This window comes from Panthera pardus, unplaced genomic scaffold (genome assembly GCF_024362965.1).
Source record: "Panthera pardus isolate Hobbes unplaced genomic scaffold, ASM2436296v1 HiC_scaffold_8, whole genome shotgun sequence".
Classification (NCBI taxonomy): domain Eukaryota; kingdom Metazoa; phylum Chordata; class Mammalia; order Carnivora; family Felidae; genus Panthera; species Panthera pardus.
The window spans coordinates 51,509,664-51,523,598 of NW_026527013.1; the positions used below are offsets into that span (position 1 = coordinate 51,509,664).

Genomic DNA, 13,935 nt, shown 5'->3' on the forward strand with positions numbered 1-13,935 from the left:
GTCCAAAATCAAACCTATGCAGTCAACCAGCACTGTGTAGAGACTTCTAACTGCCTGCTCCATCTATGTCTCCTTTCTCCTTGGAAAGAGAACCACAGTTTTATTTGGCGTGGCATGTGCCCATTAAAGGATTACATTTCAGCTAGGTACATCCCATCCTACGGGATTTCTAGAAGTCTCCGTCAAATGAAATGTGGCCAAATGACTAGAGCTCCAGCAGCCATATTGGGCCATGAGGTGTCCTTGAAACTGGAAGCCAGGATTGAAAATGGCAGCACAGAAAGGTAAGGAGCCTGGGTTCCTGATAATGCTGCAGGCCATATTGGTCATGGTCTGGCTATCTCCAGACTTAATGTGAAAGGAAAATAAGCTCTTGTTAAGCCACAGTGTAGCTCCATTAATATGCAGCCAACTGGTACAAAGGGTAGAATCTCACCCGTCTTGATCCCCTGGGGGCCAACTCAGAGAAGAAGAAACCAGCATGGGTGATATAAAGTGTTTCTTTATTTGAACATCATTCCACCTGCACTGAAGCTCAAATCCAGCAGCAGCAGAAGGGGTCAGGACTGAAATAAATGTTACCAAACTGGACGATGAACAGCGAGGACACATTCAGACAGAACTTACTAATGGGGTGTAGACAACACCAAGCTATCCTAATGACACACAGCACAGGCCCCTGAGATCTGCTGGTCAGAGCTCTGGGAAGGACTATCCCCCTCATTCCCTTCTCAGGAAACTCCATGCCCACCCGAAGGCTAGCCCTCAGCCAGGCAGGGATCTGCGCAAGTTTCTTGTGCTGGGAAGGTCCCAGCTTCTCCGAAGAGAGGGTTCCCCTGTCTCAATCACACTGGAAGCTGGAGAAGGCTGACTTCCCTGTGCCCAAGCAGGAATCTCAAGAAGGCCAAGGAATTTCCCTACAGCCTTGTCTAAAAGTTCTCAGCTTGGATAGTCCAGGCCTGAAAAGAATCAATCCTACCCATGGTCCTCAACCCCTCAGGAAAACCATGTTTTCCTGAGGGGGTACTGGTTCCCAAACAGGAAAGTTTTCACATCCTAGAGATTCACAAGGACTTGACCAACCAGTGCTCTCAACCACCTCCATGTTGTGGCTGCTTCGGCCTCTTCTGAAAGTCCCCAGACCACATAGCAAAGACAACCTATTAGTGCCAGACCCCTCTCATCCAGTCACAACTCGGGGGAGGAGTGCCTCCATGGGCCACTCAAAGGTCAACTTCTTTAAAGAAGCAAGAGTCCCAGGGGCCACACTGAGGTGGGATCTCTGTATTCATCTCCTCCCAAAGGGAAAAGTCAATTTGCCTGCCTTGGCTGAGGGCAAACCCCAAACCTCCCCGTGTCCATGATGGCTTCCTTGCCCCTAGAGAGCCATCTGGGCCACAGGGTGATGGTACTTCAGCCTCACGTGGGGCCCCTGCCTGAAGCATTTTCCTCACTCTGCTCCCACCTGTGCTGAAGCCTGAGGGATGGGGCTATGGTTTGGTGCCCACTCCAACCTCTTTCCCTTCCCTGTGTTCCCCTGACACTCCTTCACCTGCCCAACCCTGCTTTCCTAACCCCACCCACACTCCTAGGTGCATCTCTGGGCAGCCCCTTCCTCAGCAAGGTGGCAGCTGGCTGGATGCATGGTGACTTGGAGGCACTCAGACCCCACCTCAAAGGGATTGACATCCCTCTTCCCTCCCACTAACCCACTCCAGTCATGCCCCTGCCCCAAAGAGGTGGGCAGTAGCCTCAGCCTCTGAGGGGCGGTTCTAACATCCCCCCCTCCCACAACAGGGCTCCATTGCCCCCACACTCCCCCAGCAGTCCCCTTGGGGGAACAGGGGCCCTGCACACAGTGCACACACAGCAGCCACTCCTGTTCCTCATTGTCCTGCCCCCCTTACCCTCCTCTCCTCCTCATGCCATCCCCCTGCACTCCAGTCTGCTGTCCACACCTCACCTCTCCATTTGCCTCCTTCCCTGTCCCTATTCCTTCTCCATCTTCCCGGCCACCTCCCCACTACCTCCAGGCTCTCTGCATCAGGGTCCCCTCTCCCCTACACTCTTCATCTCTCCTTTCCCCATTTCTCTGCCTCTCCACCCCTTCTCTCCCCTTTCTCATTCTGGCTCTCTCCCATCTCTCCCCCTTCCCAGATACTGGCTCCTGCCCACCCACCCTGTAGCCTGCCAACACTGGGCTTTGGTTTGGATCTTTAAGGAACTCACTTCTGCCCCCCACTGCCTCCCATGAGGCTCCCCAGACCCTCCCATTTAGCACAGGCCCCAGGTGTAGAGCCCCACACTGCAGGTAGAGCCCTGGGGGAGCGGGAGAGGGGAGCATGGGGCTGGAGCCAGAGCACCAGACGAAAGGTGTTTGCCCAGGATGGGGGAGTCGGTGGAGAGGGTGGAAGGTCAAGACTTGGTAAGTTCCAGGTTTCAGGAATCCTACCAGGACCCAGCATCTGACTCCAATTAGGGTCCAGATGGGGGTCTCAGGCAGAGGATTTCTAGGGTCTGTCTTGGAAACCCTCTCAGGTCCAAGTCCTATGGAAATGAACACAAGATTGGCAAATACATGGCACTCGCTGCTTTTCTCCCCTCCTTTGGTTGAGACCCGGATAGGAAGTGATGACAAGCTTCCCCACTGAACCTGCAGAGGCCTCGTGCTCCTGCTACACAGTGGACCAGTACTTCCTCCCAGTACCTGAAGACAGTAGTAGGCACACTAGATGAAACCAACCTGCCACCTGAACTGGGAGCTGAAAGGGGCTGTCCATGTCCCAGGCCAGATGGCTCTACTGCCTGCCAGGTCCACCAGGCAGCGAGGGGAGTTTAGAAACACCTGGAGTCTCCCTCACTTGCTCCCGGCCAAAGGGAAAGGAGACGCCCCCCCATTAGGAGGGGAAAGAGAGAGAAGACTCCCCATCTGCCCCCCGCCACACACACTTACACACACACATACGCGCGTGCACACATACACTCACTCTGTCACACATATGCACGCGCGCACACATACACACACACACACACACACACACACACACACACACTCATGCCTCAGCTCCAAGCACTGCCCATTGGGCTGCAGACCCTGGGCATACCGCAAGGCGAGAGGTGGGCAAGGGGAGGAAGTGGAGGTAGGGATAGGGTTACAAGGCCTGGGGATGGGGACAGGGGGTACCCTGTTCAGAGGTGACCTGCAAGTTCAAGTTATGCAGAAAAAGTATCAAAGAGGCAAGACAGTCTCTGCCCTTGGCAGATGCCTGGGCTGGGGGCATGAGAAGGGGCAGAGGGGTGATGTATCCCCTAATTCCCCACTCTCGGGCCCCCCTCCCAAACCCCCAGCCCTGACAACAGGGCCAAGAAGTCTGTGCTGTACAAAACAGGCTGGGGTCAAGGGTCCAGTCACTGGTGAGACACCCCAGCAGAGAGGAGGCCGGGCCAGCCCCAGGTTGAGCCCCTTCCAGCCCCAGCTGCCATGATCAGATGCCATCAAGACAGGAGTCCGAGCACCCCCTCCTACTGCCTCCAGAGCCTGTCTGTCCTCAGTCTCTGGGCTGCCCAGGGCCCCAGTCAGCCATTGACAGGGAGGCCCTGTGCTTTCTCCCTCAGTGCAGCTCAGACTCCTTTGGGAGAGGTGAGAACAGGCTGGAGCGGGTGGCAGAGAGGCCCCAGGGAGGCTGGTGGCGCCTGGAGCTCTGTAATGATATGATGGAACCATCATTGGAGGAGAAAAAAATAGGAAAAAGTCCGGTCCACCCTAGGCCAGTGTCTTGAATAAGTTTCTGCAGGAGGCAGGGACCAGAGGAGGCAAGGATACAGCCAGGCAGCAGCCCTCCAGACTGAGGGGGCCTGGGGAACTGGAACCACGGCGTCTCTTCCCCTGGAGACTTTGCAGGGTCCCCAGGCCAGGCTAGGGAGGAAAGGAGAAGCCCAAGGGCCTGGGGCTCCAGCTCCCTTAGGTCAGTTGAGGGAAGAGCAGAATCAGGCCCTCCCCCACACTGCATCCCAGCCCCGATCTCTTGAAAGCCTGGAGCTACAGGCAGGTAGCAGATGAGAAGTCAGTCCTCGATGGGGTCTTCCCCTGGAGCTTGAATGAAGGGATGAGAGGGCAGGCAACGGGAGAAGCTGAGGACAGGTCAATTCCTGGGCTGTGATCCTGGCCCTCAGGGTCCCTGTGAGTGAGCGACGGGACAGGGGAGGACTCCCCATCCGGAGACATCACCCCCTGGCCGCAACACAGAGCTTACTGTAGAGCCCACAAAATCTATGAGAGAGAGAGAGAGAGAATTGGAGAAAGTCAGAGACTGCCAGGGCATTGGGGCTCCCCTCAGCCACTTCTCAGGTGGGGTGGGCAAAGCTGGGCAGGGAAGTGACCTGCACAGGCTGTGAAATCCCAGCCAGGCCTCTGCCTAGCTGGATGATCTTGAGCCATTTGACCCCTCTGAGTCTCAATTTCCTCATCTATACAATGGTCATAATAGCCGCCTTCACAGAGTGATTCTGAGGGGTGAAAAAGACATAAATAATTATAGCTAAGGGCTTTTTCACAATGTTTAGTGCCTAGTAAATGCTGGAAATGATGGCAATTTATTTTATTTTTTACTTTTGTCCCAGAGGTCTGGCTCAGAACTGAACTGGAGGGATGGAGACCCACAGAGGCTGAGGGAAGGCAAACTGGGGCTCGTTCACATCGCTCTTAGCACTGAGAATAGGGCACTTTGGGGAAGGAGGAGAGGACGCTGGCTGGGCCCATCTCACCCATTTGCACCCCCAGACCCCTTCTTCAGAAAGGCGGTGGCTCTTAGTAATGCACTTCTGGAAGCTGCCACCAGAGGGCAGGCCCTGACCTCACACCAAGAGCACAGAAACCACCAAGTGTCAGGGTCTCCAGGGACAGGAGGCTCACAGACAGGTTTTAGCAGCCCAGCAGCCCAGGAGGGCCCCCGAAAAGGAAGCAGGCAGCAGGGAAGAGTCTGGCCTTTGAATTTGGACCTGGGTTCAAATCCTGGCTGCACTGCTTCGGTGACCTTGGGCAAGTTAACTGCACCTCCCTGGGGACTCACCTTTCGCATTTGTAAAATGGTGGCCATGATGTCTGCTTGATGGGGAGTCTTGAGCAGTGACAGTTTTTTCTGAGTATTCATCAAGTGCCCCTTAATAGACATAATCTTTCTTCTTCACAAGACAGCCCTGTAAGGTGGTACTATTTCCACCACCCTCATTTTATGAAGTGCAGGAAACTAAGGCTCAAGGACATGAAGCCATTTCTTTGATCAACCTGCTTCCCACACAGACGGTCTGCCTTCAGTCCAAGGGTTCCACCACCAAACTAACCTGCCTCCTGCCAGATGAGATAATAAGCCTCACTGCCATTATCCCCATTTTATAGGTGAGAGACTCCAAGAGAGGAATATAATTAATGGAGAGTGCTAAATATACACCCAGCACATGCTAATGTAACATGCAGGGTGCGACTGTGAAAACCACTACTCCTATTTCTCACTGCAGGGAACGCACACGCAGACAGACGGGTGTCTGTCCACTGGTGCCATCCCTGCCCACCCCCCACCGCCCCGCCCCCCGGCCCCTTGCTCCAGGGGCAGGGTAGGCTCCTGGCTCAGAAGACCAACCCTTCTTTGGAGAGTAATCTGGCACTGCCATTACAATTGTAAGTGTGCAACTCCACTTCTGAAAAAGCACCCAGAAAACATTGTATATAACAAGGCACAAAGATGTCTAGCCTAGCATTGTCAGTGATGGTAAAATCCTGGAAACCTCCCTACCAGTCCCTAAAAGGAGAATGGTTAAGAAATTACAGTTCCTCCATCTGATGTAATGCTAAGCACTGGATATAAAGGGTTCTCCATAAAAGGATAAAGAAAGATCTTTCAGATATGCTCTAGGGTTGGGCACAAGAAGCAAGGGATTTGTTTAGGATGATGCCTATCCTGTGATATATTAGCACATAACACTACTATATATTTTATAAAGGGACATATAACATATGTTATGTACATATATGCATAAATATCTGATAACAGTGGTTAACACTGAGCCTCTGGCCTCATGTGTCAATTTTTTCTTTGCTGTATTTCAGTGTTACTTGATACATACAAAAGTTGATATGTAATATACTACGTATACAAACACCTGTGTGGGCTCACCATGAAAGAACTGTGATCGCCAATAATTTGTACATGCCTACACACCCACATCTCATGCTCCTGGCCTCCCCTCTTCTATCCCAACCACAGATAACCATCATCCTATCTTCTGTATTTATTGTTTCTTTGCTTAAAAAAATATATACAGTACTACCATAAACATATTTATTATTAAGCCACACATTATTTCATGTCTCTTGGTTTTTTATTGAGCTCCATAAAAATATCATTCTGTCATCTTCTGGAACTCTATTTTTTTCCCTCTCTTTCTCAATATTATGTTTCCAGGATGTGTCCATTCTGTTACTTATAACTAAAGTGTATTCATTCATTATGCACTATTCCATAATATGAATATATCGCCATTTATTTATCCATCCTCCTGTCAATGGCCATTGTTTTCAGTAGTTTGCTATTTGAAACTGCTGCTAAGACCGTCCAAGCACATTTCTCATGGGTTTATACTCCTGGTTGGGTCTGCTGGGTCACAGGCATGCAAATGTTGGGATTTGAGGAATAACGTCAAATGGCTTTCACTGCCTGCACCCTTTCCAGCTCTGGTTTTGTCTGAGTACTCTGTGACACCTCTGGGCCCCACCCCCGGCCCCAAGCGCACTCGCCTTTGTTCTCCTGCTTGAGCTCCTCCTGCAGCAGGTCTGTTTGCCGGTTGCCCAGCACGAAGGCGAGGAAGGAGAGGATGAGGGCGTTGAGGATGCCGATGATGGCCAGGATGTACGCCCAGCGCACTGAACAGTCCCCCAGGGAGTACTTCCCGGTCTTGGCCCCACACATGTCCCGGATCGTCTCGGCGTCCCAGCCGTCGGGGAAGATCATGCAGCCCAGCACAAGGCACAGAGCTGAGGGGACGCGAGGCCGGGCACACCGCCATGGTCAGGGAGGAAGAGAGAAGGGGTTGAGTACTCCCCAGAGCCAGAGGACCACCACAGCCCTCCAGGCTGGGCTGCGCAGCCCCCCCACCCCCGCCCGCCACCCCCTACCCCACCTCCATCCCCCCACCTCTGCCCCCGCACCCCCCCCCCCCCATCCGTCAACCCAAGAGCCTGTTAACCGCTTCTGTGGGTTCCAGAAACTTTAGGGTCTGAGATGGCCTCCTGCCTCGGGGAGCAGAAGCTTTCTGGGACCCATAATGCCCCCATCAAATCAACTCCTCCAGGAAGCCTTGGTGAAAATACAAGAAAATAGTAACTCACGCTCAGCTGCTTCAGCTCCCTTTAGCATCCTGACCATGCTTACCCCCTCCCATCCTCCTCGTTCTTTATTTTTGTCATTCATTCAACAAACATTTATTGAGCGCCATTCCCTTTCCTTCAAGATGCTGGACCTACGTTCTCATTCACGCAGTTGAGTGCTGCTCTCAAAGAAAAGACTGGGGTAAGTTCTTTCACTTACTGGGTGTACAACCTTGGGGATGCCACCTGTCTCTGTCTGTGTCATGGAAATAACAGCACTACCGCACAGGGTGGTGGTGAGGATTAAAGGAAGTCAGGTGTGTAAGGCACTCAGTCCCCGGCATTTTCTCACTGAGGGCCCCGCGTGTGCAGGCACTAGACTGGGCAGGGGATGGGGGCATTGCTTGCACTCCAGCCTCACAGAGTTTGCAGTTAGGCGGGGGAAAGGTCCGTGAGAGCAAAGACATTACAGGGCTGGGGCTCAAATCCTTACTCACGTCTTTTCTAGATGTGGGAACTTAGGCCAGTTCCTTCACCCGTGAGCCTATTTTCTCATCTGTAAAATGGGGCTAATGATGGCATCCAAGTCATTGCAAAGATTACAGGAGGCAGCAAATGTAAATGCTTGACATAGTAAATCCCAGATAAATGTTAAATGTTATTATTACTATCATCAAAGCTAGTCATAATGATAAAAAGAATAGTCACATAAATAAGGAAATTATTGGGAAGCAGGGAGCTTAGTTTCAGGCGGTGGAGGAGGGGAAACAGGGAGAGGCCAAGAAGAGGCTTCTACAGAAATAGGCCCCTGCTGGTTCCCCACCTTGGCATCCACTCACCAGTGTTTAGTGACCCACCTCTGCCAATCCAAACCCAAATAGTCTGTCTGGGTAGGCTCTTTGCAGTGCCCAGCCTAGTTGGTGGGACCTAAGTCTGAGCCAAACAGCACAAGCCCCACACAGCCAAAGAGAGGCAACCAGGCTCAGTAAGCAACTGGGGGCTGTGACCTTCCACTCCTGCCATGCGGTGTGAGCAGCTAGCCTTGTGACTTGTGACTGTGTCTGCGGCTTGATGTTGCCCTCTCGGTGTTCGACAGTCCCACCAGCAACAAGGTTACTGTGTCTGAGACCTGAAGGTTCCACACCAGGCCCATGGGGTGCTTAACCTGGGTTTTAGAAGACAGTGATGACAAAGAGAGGGTGGTGGTCAGTGCTGCCCACTGTCTCGGAGGCCCATCTAGTCCCCAGGGTGGGGAGGACGCCCTCAGCCTTGTCACGTGTCTCCCTCACCTATCGTTCAAGCAAGTGCTCCCTAGGTTCCAGACTCCCGTCTACCAGTGAGCCGGGGCCCCTCACTCTAAGGTTTTGCCTCCTGTAGCCTTCCTCCGTCCTCCTGTGACACGACAGTATTCCCCACATCCCTAGGTTGTGCTCCTCGTCCTGATGCAGGGCTCCCCCTGCAGGGCTCCCCCTCCTGCATCAGGTCACAGCACCGTGACCACACACACATTTAGGGCTGTGTCCCCTCTCCCCGTGCTTGCCTGCTGCGAAAAGGGTTCTTGGCAAACGGAGACGGCAAATGCAAGAAGCCCTGGGGTGAGAATGAGCTTGGGGGAGCTAAAGAATCCCACAAGTTCGAAGATGCACTTTGGCTACCCAAATGGAGAGGTAAGCTCAGGGGGAAATCGGTGCTGGAGATGTAAATTTGGGAGCTGTGGGAAGGTTAATCCCTGGGACTGGAGTTCTGGATACAGAGAAGGCCTAGGACTGAGCGCTTGGGAGGGAGGAGAGGAGGAGCCTACGGAGAACGTCCATCCGCCCACCTCCCCAAATATCCCAGATATTTTGCAAGGCCCTCCAGGCCCCTGTCGGAGACGAGAGGAGGTTCCAACGCCGGGGTCGGGGAAGGGGAGCGAAGGAGCGCCCTGGGTATCTGAGGGCTCCGGCCCAGGAGGCGCGCTCCCGCCTCCTCAGCGAAAGGCTGGGGGTGACGAAAAGAGCCTGGGCATGGGCCAAGTCCACCCAGCCCCTCCGTTTCCCCTCCCCACAGGCCGCATTTCCTCTCCAGCCCAGAGCGTCGCCGTTTCCATGGAGACGGCGCCCGCACCCAGAGCTCCCGGCGGCACAGCCGGGCTCGCAGGGCGGGCCTCTCCCTTTGGCAGCTCCGCGCTCAGCCCTCAAGGACTTTCCTTCCCGTGGCCCTGCGCCCGCACGCTCTCGCTCTCACCGCCCACGTGCCTCTCTCAGTCGCGTGCCTCCCCATTCCTTTCTCTTGTCCACCCTTTCATCTTTCTTGTTCTGCATTTGTCTCTTGTTCTGCTACTGTCTCTCGGGCATGTCTGCATCGCGCTCAAGGGTTGGCCTCGACCCTCCCTCTCCCCTTGTCTGGTTAGATCTCTCTGCATTTAACATTCTTTCATCAGCCCTCCTCTTCTCTCATCCTTTTCTCGCTTCTCTTCCTTCTCTGGATCTAGCACCTGGCCCTTTCCTCTCTCCGGCTCTCCCTTCGAACACTGCACACGTAAATCCCGAGGGCCAGTAATGTGCCGGACATTGTGCAGGATGCTGGGGCCCCTGGAGGCGTGGTCTTCAGAAGAGGTGTGTGGAAGAAATAAAATCAAGTCAGTACACAAACAGAATGCTTATGCATGTCAAGGAGTGCTTGCAAGGAAGCACACTCGGGGTGGAGACCCAGAATAACAGGATGCTGGGAGAGGGAGGGGGTGGACCTCTCCATCTCTAACCCACTCTCTCTGCCTTCTCTGTTCTGCAGCGTTGTAGGTGGTGGCTATGGGGCGCCCAAGGCTGCTCAGGGAATGGGAAACACCCAGAAGTCAAGCAAATGGAGAAAAACCAATCAGATGGCTTCCCTGGACCTGGGAGAAGAGAGGAAAAGACCACTAGGGACAGCCTAAAACAAGGAAGTGACAAAGAGTTTCAACCATCAGGAGATAGAATGACTCCAGGTAAGGCAGGTTTCATCCCCATGCGCTGAATGAGGAAACTGAGGCTGAAGTCTTTGGAGTCTGAGTTCGAGTCTCTTTTGGAAATAATGAGCCGGCTGCTTTGAATCACACACACACAGGTGTGGGGTGCCATGTGGGGTAGGGCTTCTCAAAGGAAGCATTTTTGACATTTCACCTGATAATATTTCATGATGGGGGGCTGTCCTGTGCCTTGTGGGATGTGGCACATCTCCCCCCGCCCCACACCCCACCCCTGCCGTCATCATAAAAAACATCTCCAGATATTGCCAAATGTCCCCTGGGTGGGGGGGGGTGGGGGGGTGGGAGGGGGGCCAACCTGTCCCTGGCTGAGAACCACTAGTATGGGGAAGAGGCCCTCTGATGGGGCATCTCTATCCATTACCCTTCAGTCCACTGACTTCCCCTGCTCCAAGCAGCCAGAAAGTGTTGTGACAAAATTAATAATATGAATATTCATAATATGATAATAATGTTAACAAAGAGCATTGAGTGCTTACCTACATGCCAGGGTGCAGAGCTCCTGACACCATGATCTTGTTTAATGCTATTACAAATCTATAAGGTAGGGAAAATCATGATCCTCATTTTATAGATGAGAAAACAGGTTCAGAGGAAACACGTATCATATCTCATGACACAGAGCTAGTCAGTGGTGGGATCTGTATTTAAACCCAGACAGGTCTTTACTTAACATTTTTCTTTTAATAGCCTCACTTTTTAACTTAGAGGCATTTACTTAAAAAGTAAGCTTTATATCACTATCATAGAAAAGGAAACCAGGATCATTTGCCACAAATAGAAGGAAACTATAAATATAATGAAACCAAAACAATGTTCTTAGATCCTAGCTGGATACTTTTGCCTGCCAAATGCTCTGAGCATTCTCTCTCTGTTTAAGAGGTTTAATAGTGTGTGAGGAATTAAGGAAATACTAGCACCAAACTGAGCCTTTCTCCTTGAAGCCATGAGACACTGCCCACCTTGCATGGCCTCAAAAGGAAGCTGAACTCCATTCTTCACTATGTTGCTTTAGGCAAAGTTGGTTTACCACTCTGGGCCTTGGTTTCTTCATCTGTAAAATGGGATCATGACATCCACCCCACTTATTTCATAGCACTTTTGTGAGAATCAACTGGCAGGTGAGAAGAGGTATGCAAATTATTCCTGGTGAAGTGGGGACAGGTCATGGCAACTCTTGGGGAAGTGGAAAAAAAATGTGGACAAAAGAGATAAGTCTTTTTCCAGATAGTCAAGAACGGTGAACAGTCGCTGCCTGTGGAAGGTGATTAGCTTAATTTTTACACATAATCATGACAGAGACCAGTACTTTGCTACTATATCTGTTCATCCCTCTTCCTTACTATTATAGCCCCCAGTTTTTGCTGAGAACTTGACCATCAAAAATAAAGCTTCCAGCTACCTTTGCAGCTACATGACTAGGCCACATGAGTAGGTAAAAATGCATGCAGATGTGCTATGTGTCTTCACGGAAAATAACTTTATATAAACAGATTTGTAAGGTTGCTAGAATGTGCTCTTTGCCCCTTTTTCGTCACCCATTCCTCCATCCTGCTGCCTGGAATGCAGAGGTGATGGCTAGGGCTCTAGCAACCATCTTCAACTATGAGGACAAGGGCCTTACCCAAGAGTGGTGAAGCAGAGCTCTAAAAAGAGCTCTTGACTTCAGGGGCTACAATACCAGCTCTGGACTGTCTAACTCTTGGGCATTTGTTTTATATAAGAGACTGAACCTTGGGTCATTAGACCACAATTATTTGGGGTTTTCCTATCACATGCAGCCAAATCTAGTCCTAACTGTTATAGTAATGTGTTATTCCTTTTAAAGTTTGTATCACATATATGTATTGGGAGAACAGCTTTTTAATTGTGTGTCCTTGGGCAAGTCACTGCACCTCTCTGAACCTCCGTTGTGTCATCATAGGGATGGTGATATTTACTTCTTAAGGCCACAACGTATATTGGGTGGTCACCATCATCACTGTAATGGGGGTATGTCTCATTGTTTGTAGCGTGTGAAGGTGGGACATCTACTCTGCTTGGAGAACAACATGGCAGTATCTATAAGAATCGTACATGCACTTATCCCTGACTCAAAAATGTACCCTATGGCTGAACTTGTGCGTGTACACAGAGGGTGTGTATGGAGTATATTCACTGCACCGCCATCTTTATAACAAAGGACTGCAATGTCTATTAAGAGGGAACTGATTAAATAAAGGCTGGTATATCCATGCCATGGAATACTGCAAAGCTATTAAAATAAGTGGAGAACAATTGTATACACTGTCATGGAAAACCTTCTAAGATATATTAAGAAATTTTAAAAATCAAGGTTCACATTACAATGTATAGTATAATCCCATCTATGGCTTTAAGAAGGATGTACCTTTTTTTTTTTTTTTTTTTTTTTTAGTGTTTATTTATTTTTGAGAGAGAGACAGAGTGTGGGCAGTGGAGGGGCAGAGAGAGAGGGAGACACAGAACTGGAAGCAGGCTTCAGGTTCTGGGCTGTTAGCACAGAGCCCAACGTGGGGCTCAAACTCATGAACTATGAGATTGTGACCTGAGCCAAAGTCGGAGGCTGAACCAACTAACCCACCCAGGCGCCCCAAGAAGGATGTATGTACCTTCTTACAAGGTAGAACAGGTAGAAGGAATGAGCATCTGTGAGGACTGACACAGGAAGCTTTCTGACATGTGATGTCTGCTGCAACAAACAGCTGAAACGTAATTTTAAGTAGGCTCCATGCCCCACATGGGGCTGGAACTCACAGCCCTGAGATCAAGAGTCACATATTCTACCCACTGAGCCAGCCAGGCACCCTAGCAATTGTCATTTTAAAAAGTCAAGCATTGGGGCGCCTGGGTGGCTCAGTCGGTTAAGAATCCGACTTCGGCTCAGGTCACGATCTCGCGGTCCGTGAGTTCGAGCCCCGCATCAGGCTCTGGGCTGATGGCTCAGAGCCTGGAGCCTGCTTCCGATTCTGTGTCTCCCTCTCTCTCTGCCCCTCCCCTGTTCATGCTCTGTCTCTCTCTGTCCCAAAAATAAATAAACGTTAAAAAAAAAATTTAAATAAATAAACGTTAAAAAAAAATAAAAATAAAATAAAATAAAATAAAAAGTCAAGCATATAGTGTTTCAGGCACTGTTCTAACTGCTCTATGTTTATGAATGGTTATCCCCATTCGTATAGATGAAGAAACAGGCCCCAAAAGGTTAAGTGATGTGCCCAAGGTCACACAGCTAGAGATAGTAGAGCTGGGGTGCATACTCTGAACCACCTCTCCTCTCCAATACATTAGCAGGTAGACAGCCACACATAGGCATGTTCTCTCTTGTTTCAAAAAGGCAGGGGGCAGTCCCTACACACAGTGGGATGTTATTCAGCCTTAAAAAGGAAGGAAATTCTGACACACACTACAACATGGAGGAACCGTGAGGACATTATGTTCAGTGAAATGTACTAGTCACAGAAAGACAAATACTGTGTAGGCTTCCACTTATATGCTGTCCCTAGAGGAGTCAAATTAACAGAGACAGAAAGTAGGAAGGTGGTTGCCAGGGGCT

General features: G+C 50.9%; 1 protein-coding gene across 1 annotated transcript in view; it reads right to left on the minus strand.

Moving 5' to 3' along the window:
* Positions 1–484: 484 nt before the first annotated feature.
* The window catches only part of LHFPL4 (LHFPL tetraspan subfamily member 4), a 32,864-nt gene continuing 19,413 nt past the window's right edge, over positions 485–13,935 (minus strand). Inside the window, exons 3-4 of the mRNA XM_019428262.2 lie at positions 6,791–7,027; positions 485–4,270 (exon numbers count right to left, since the gene is read on the minus strand). Of these exons, the coding sequence (XP_019283807.1) occupies positions 4,170–4,270; positions 6,791–7,027 (338 nt within the window). The 3' untranslated portion in view covers positions 485–4,169. The remainder of the gene's footprint in view (positions 4,271–6,790; positions 7,028–13,935) is intronic.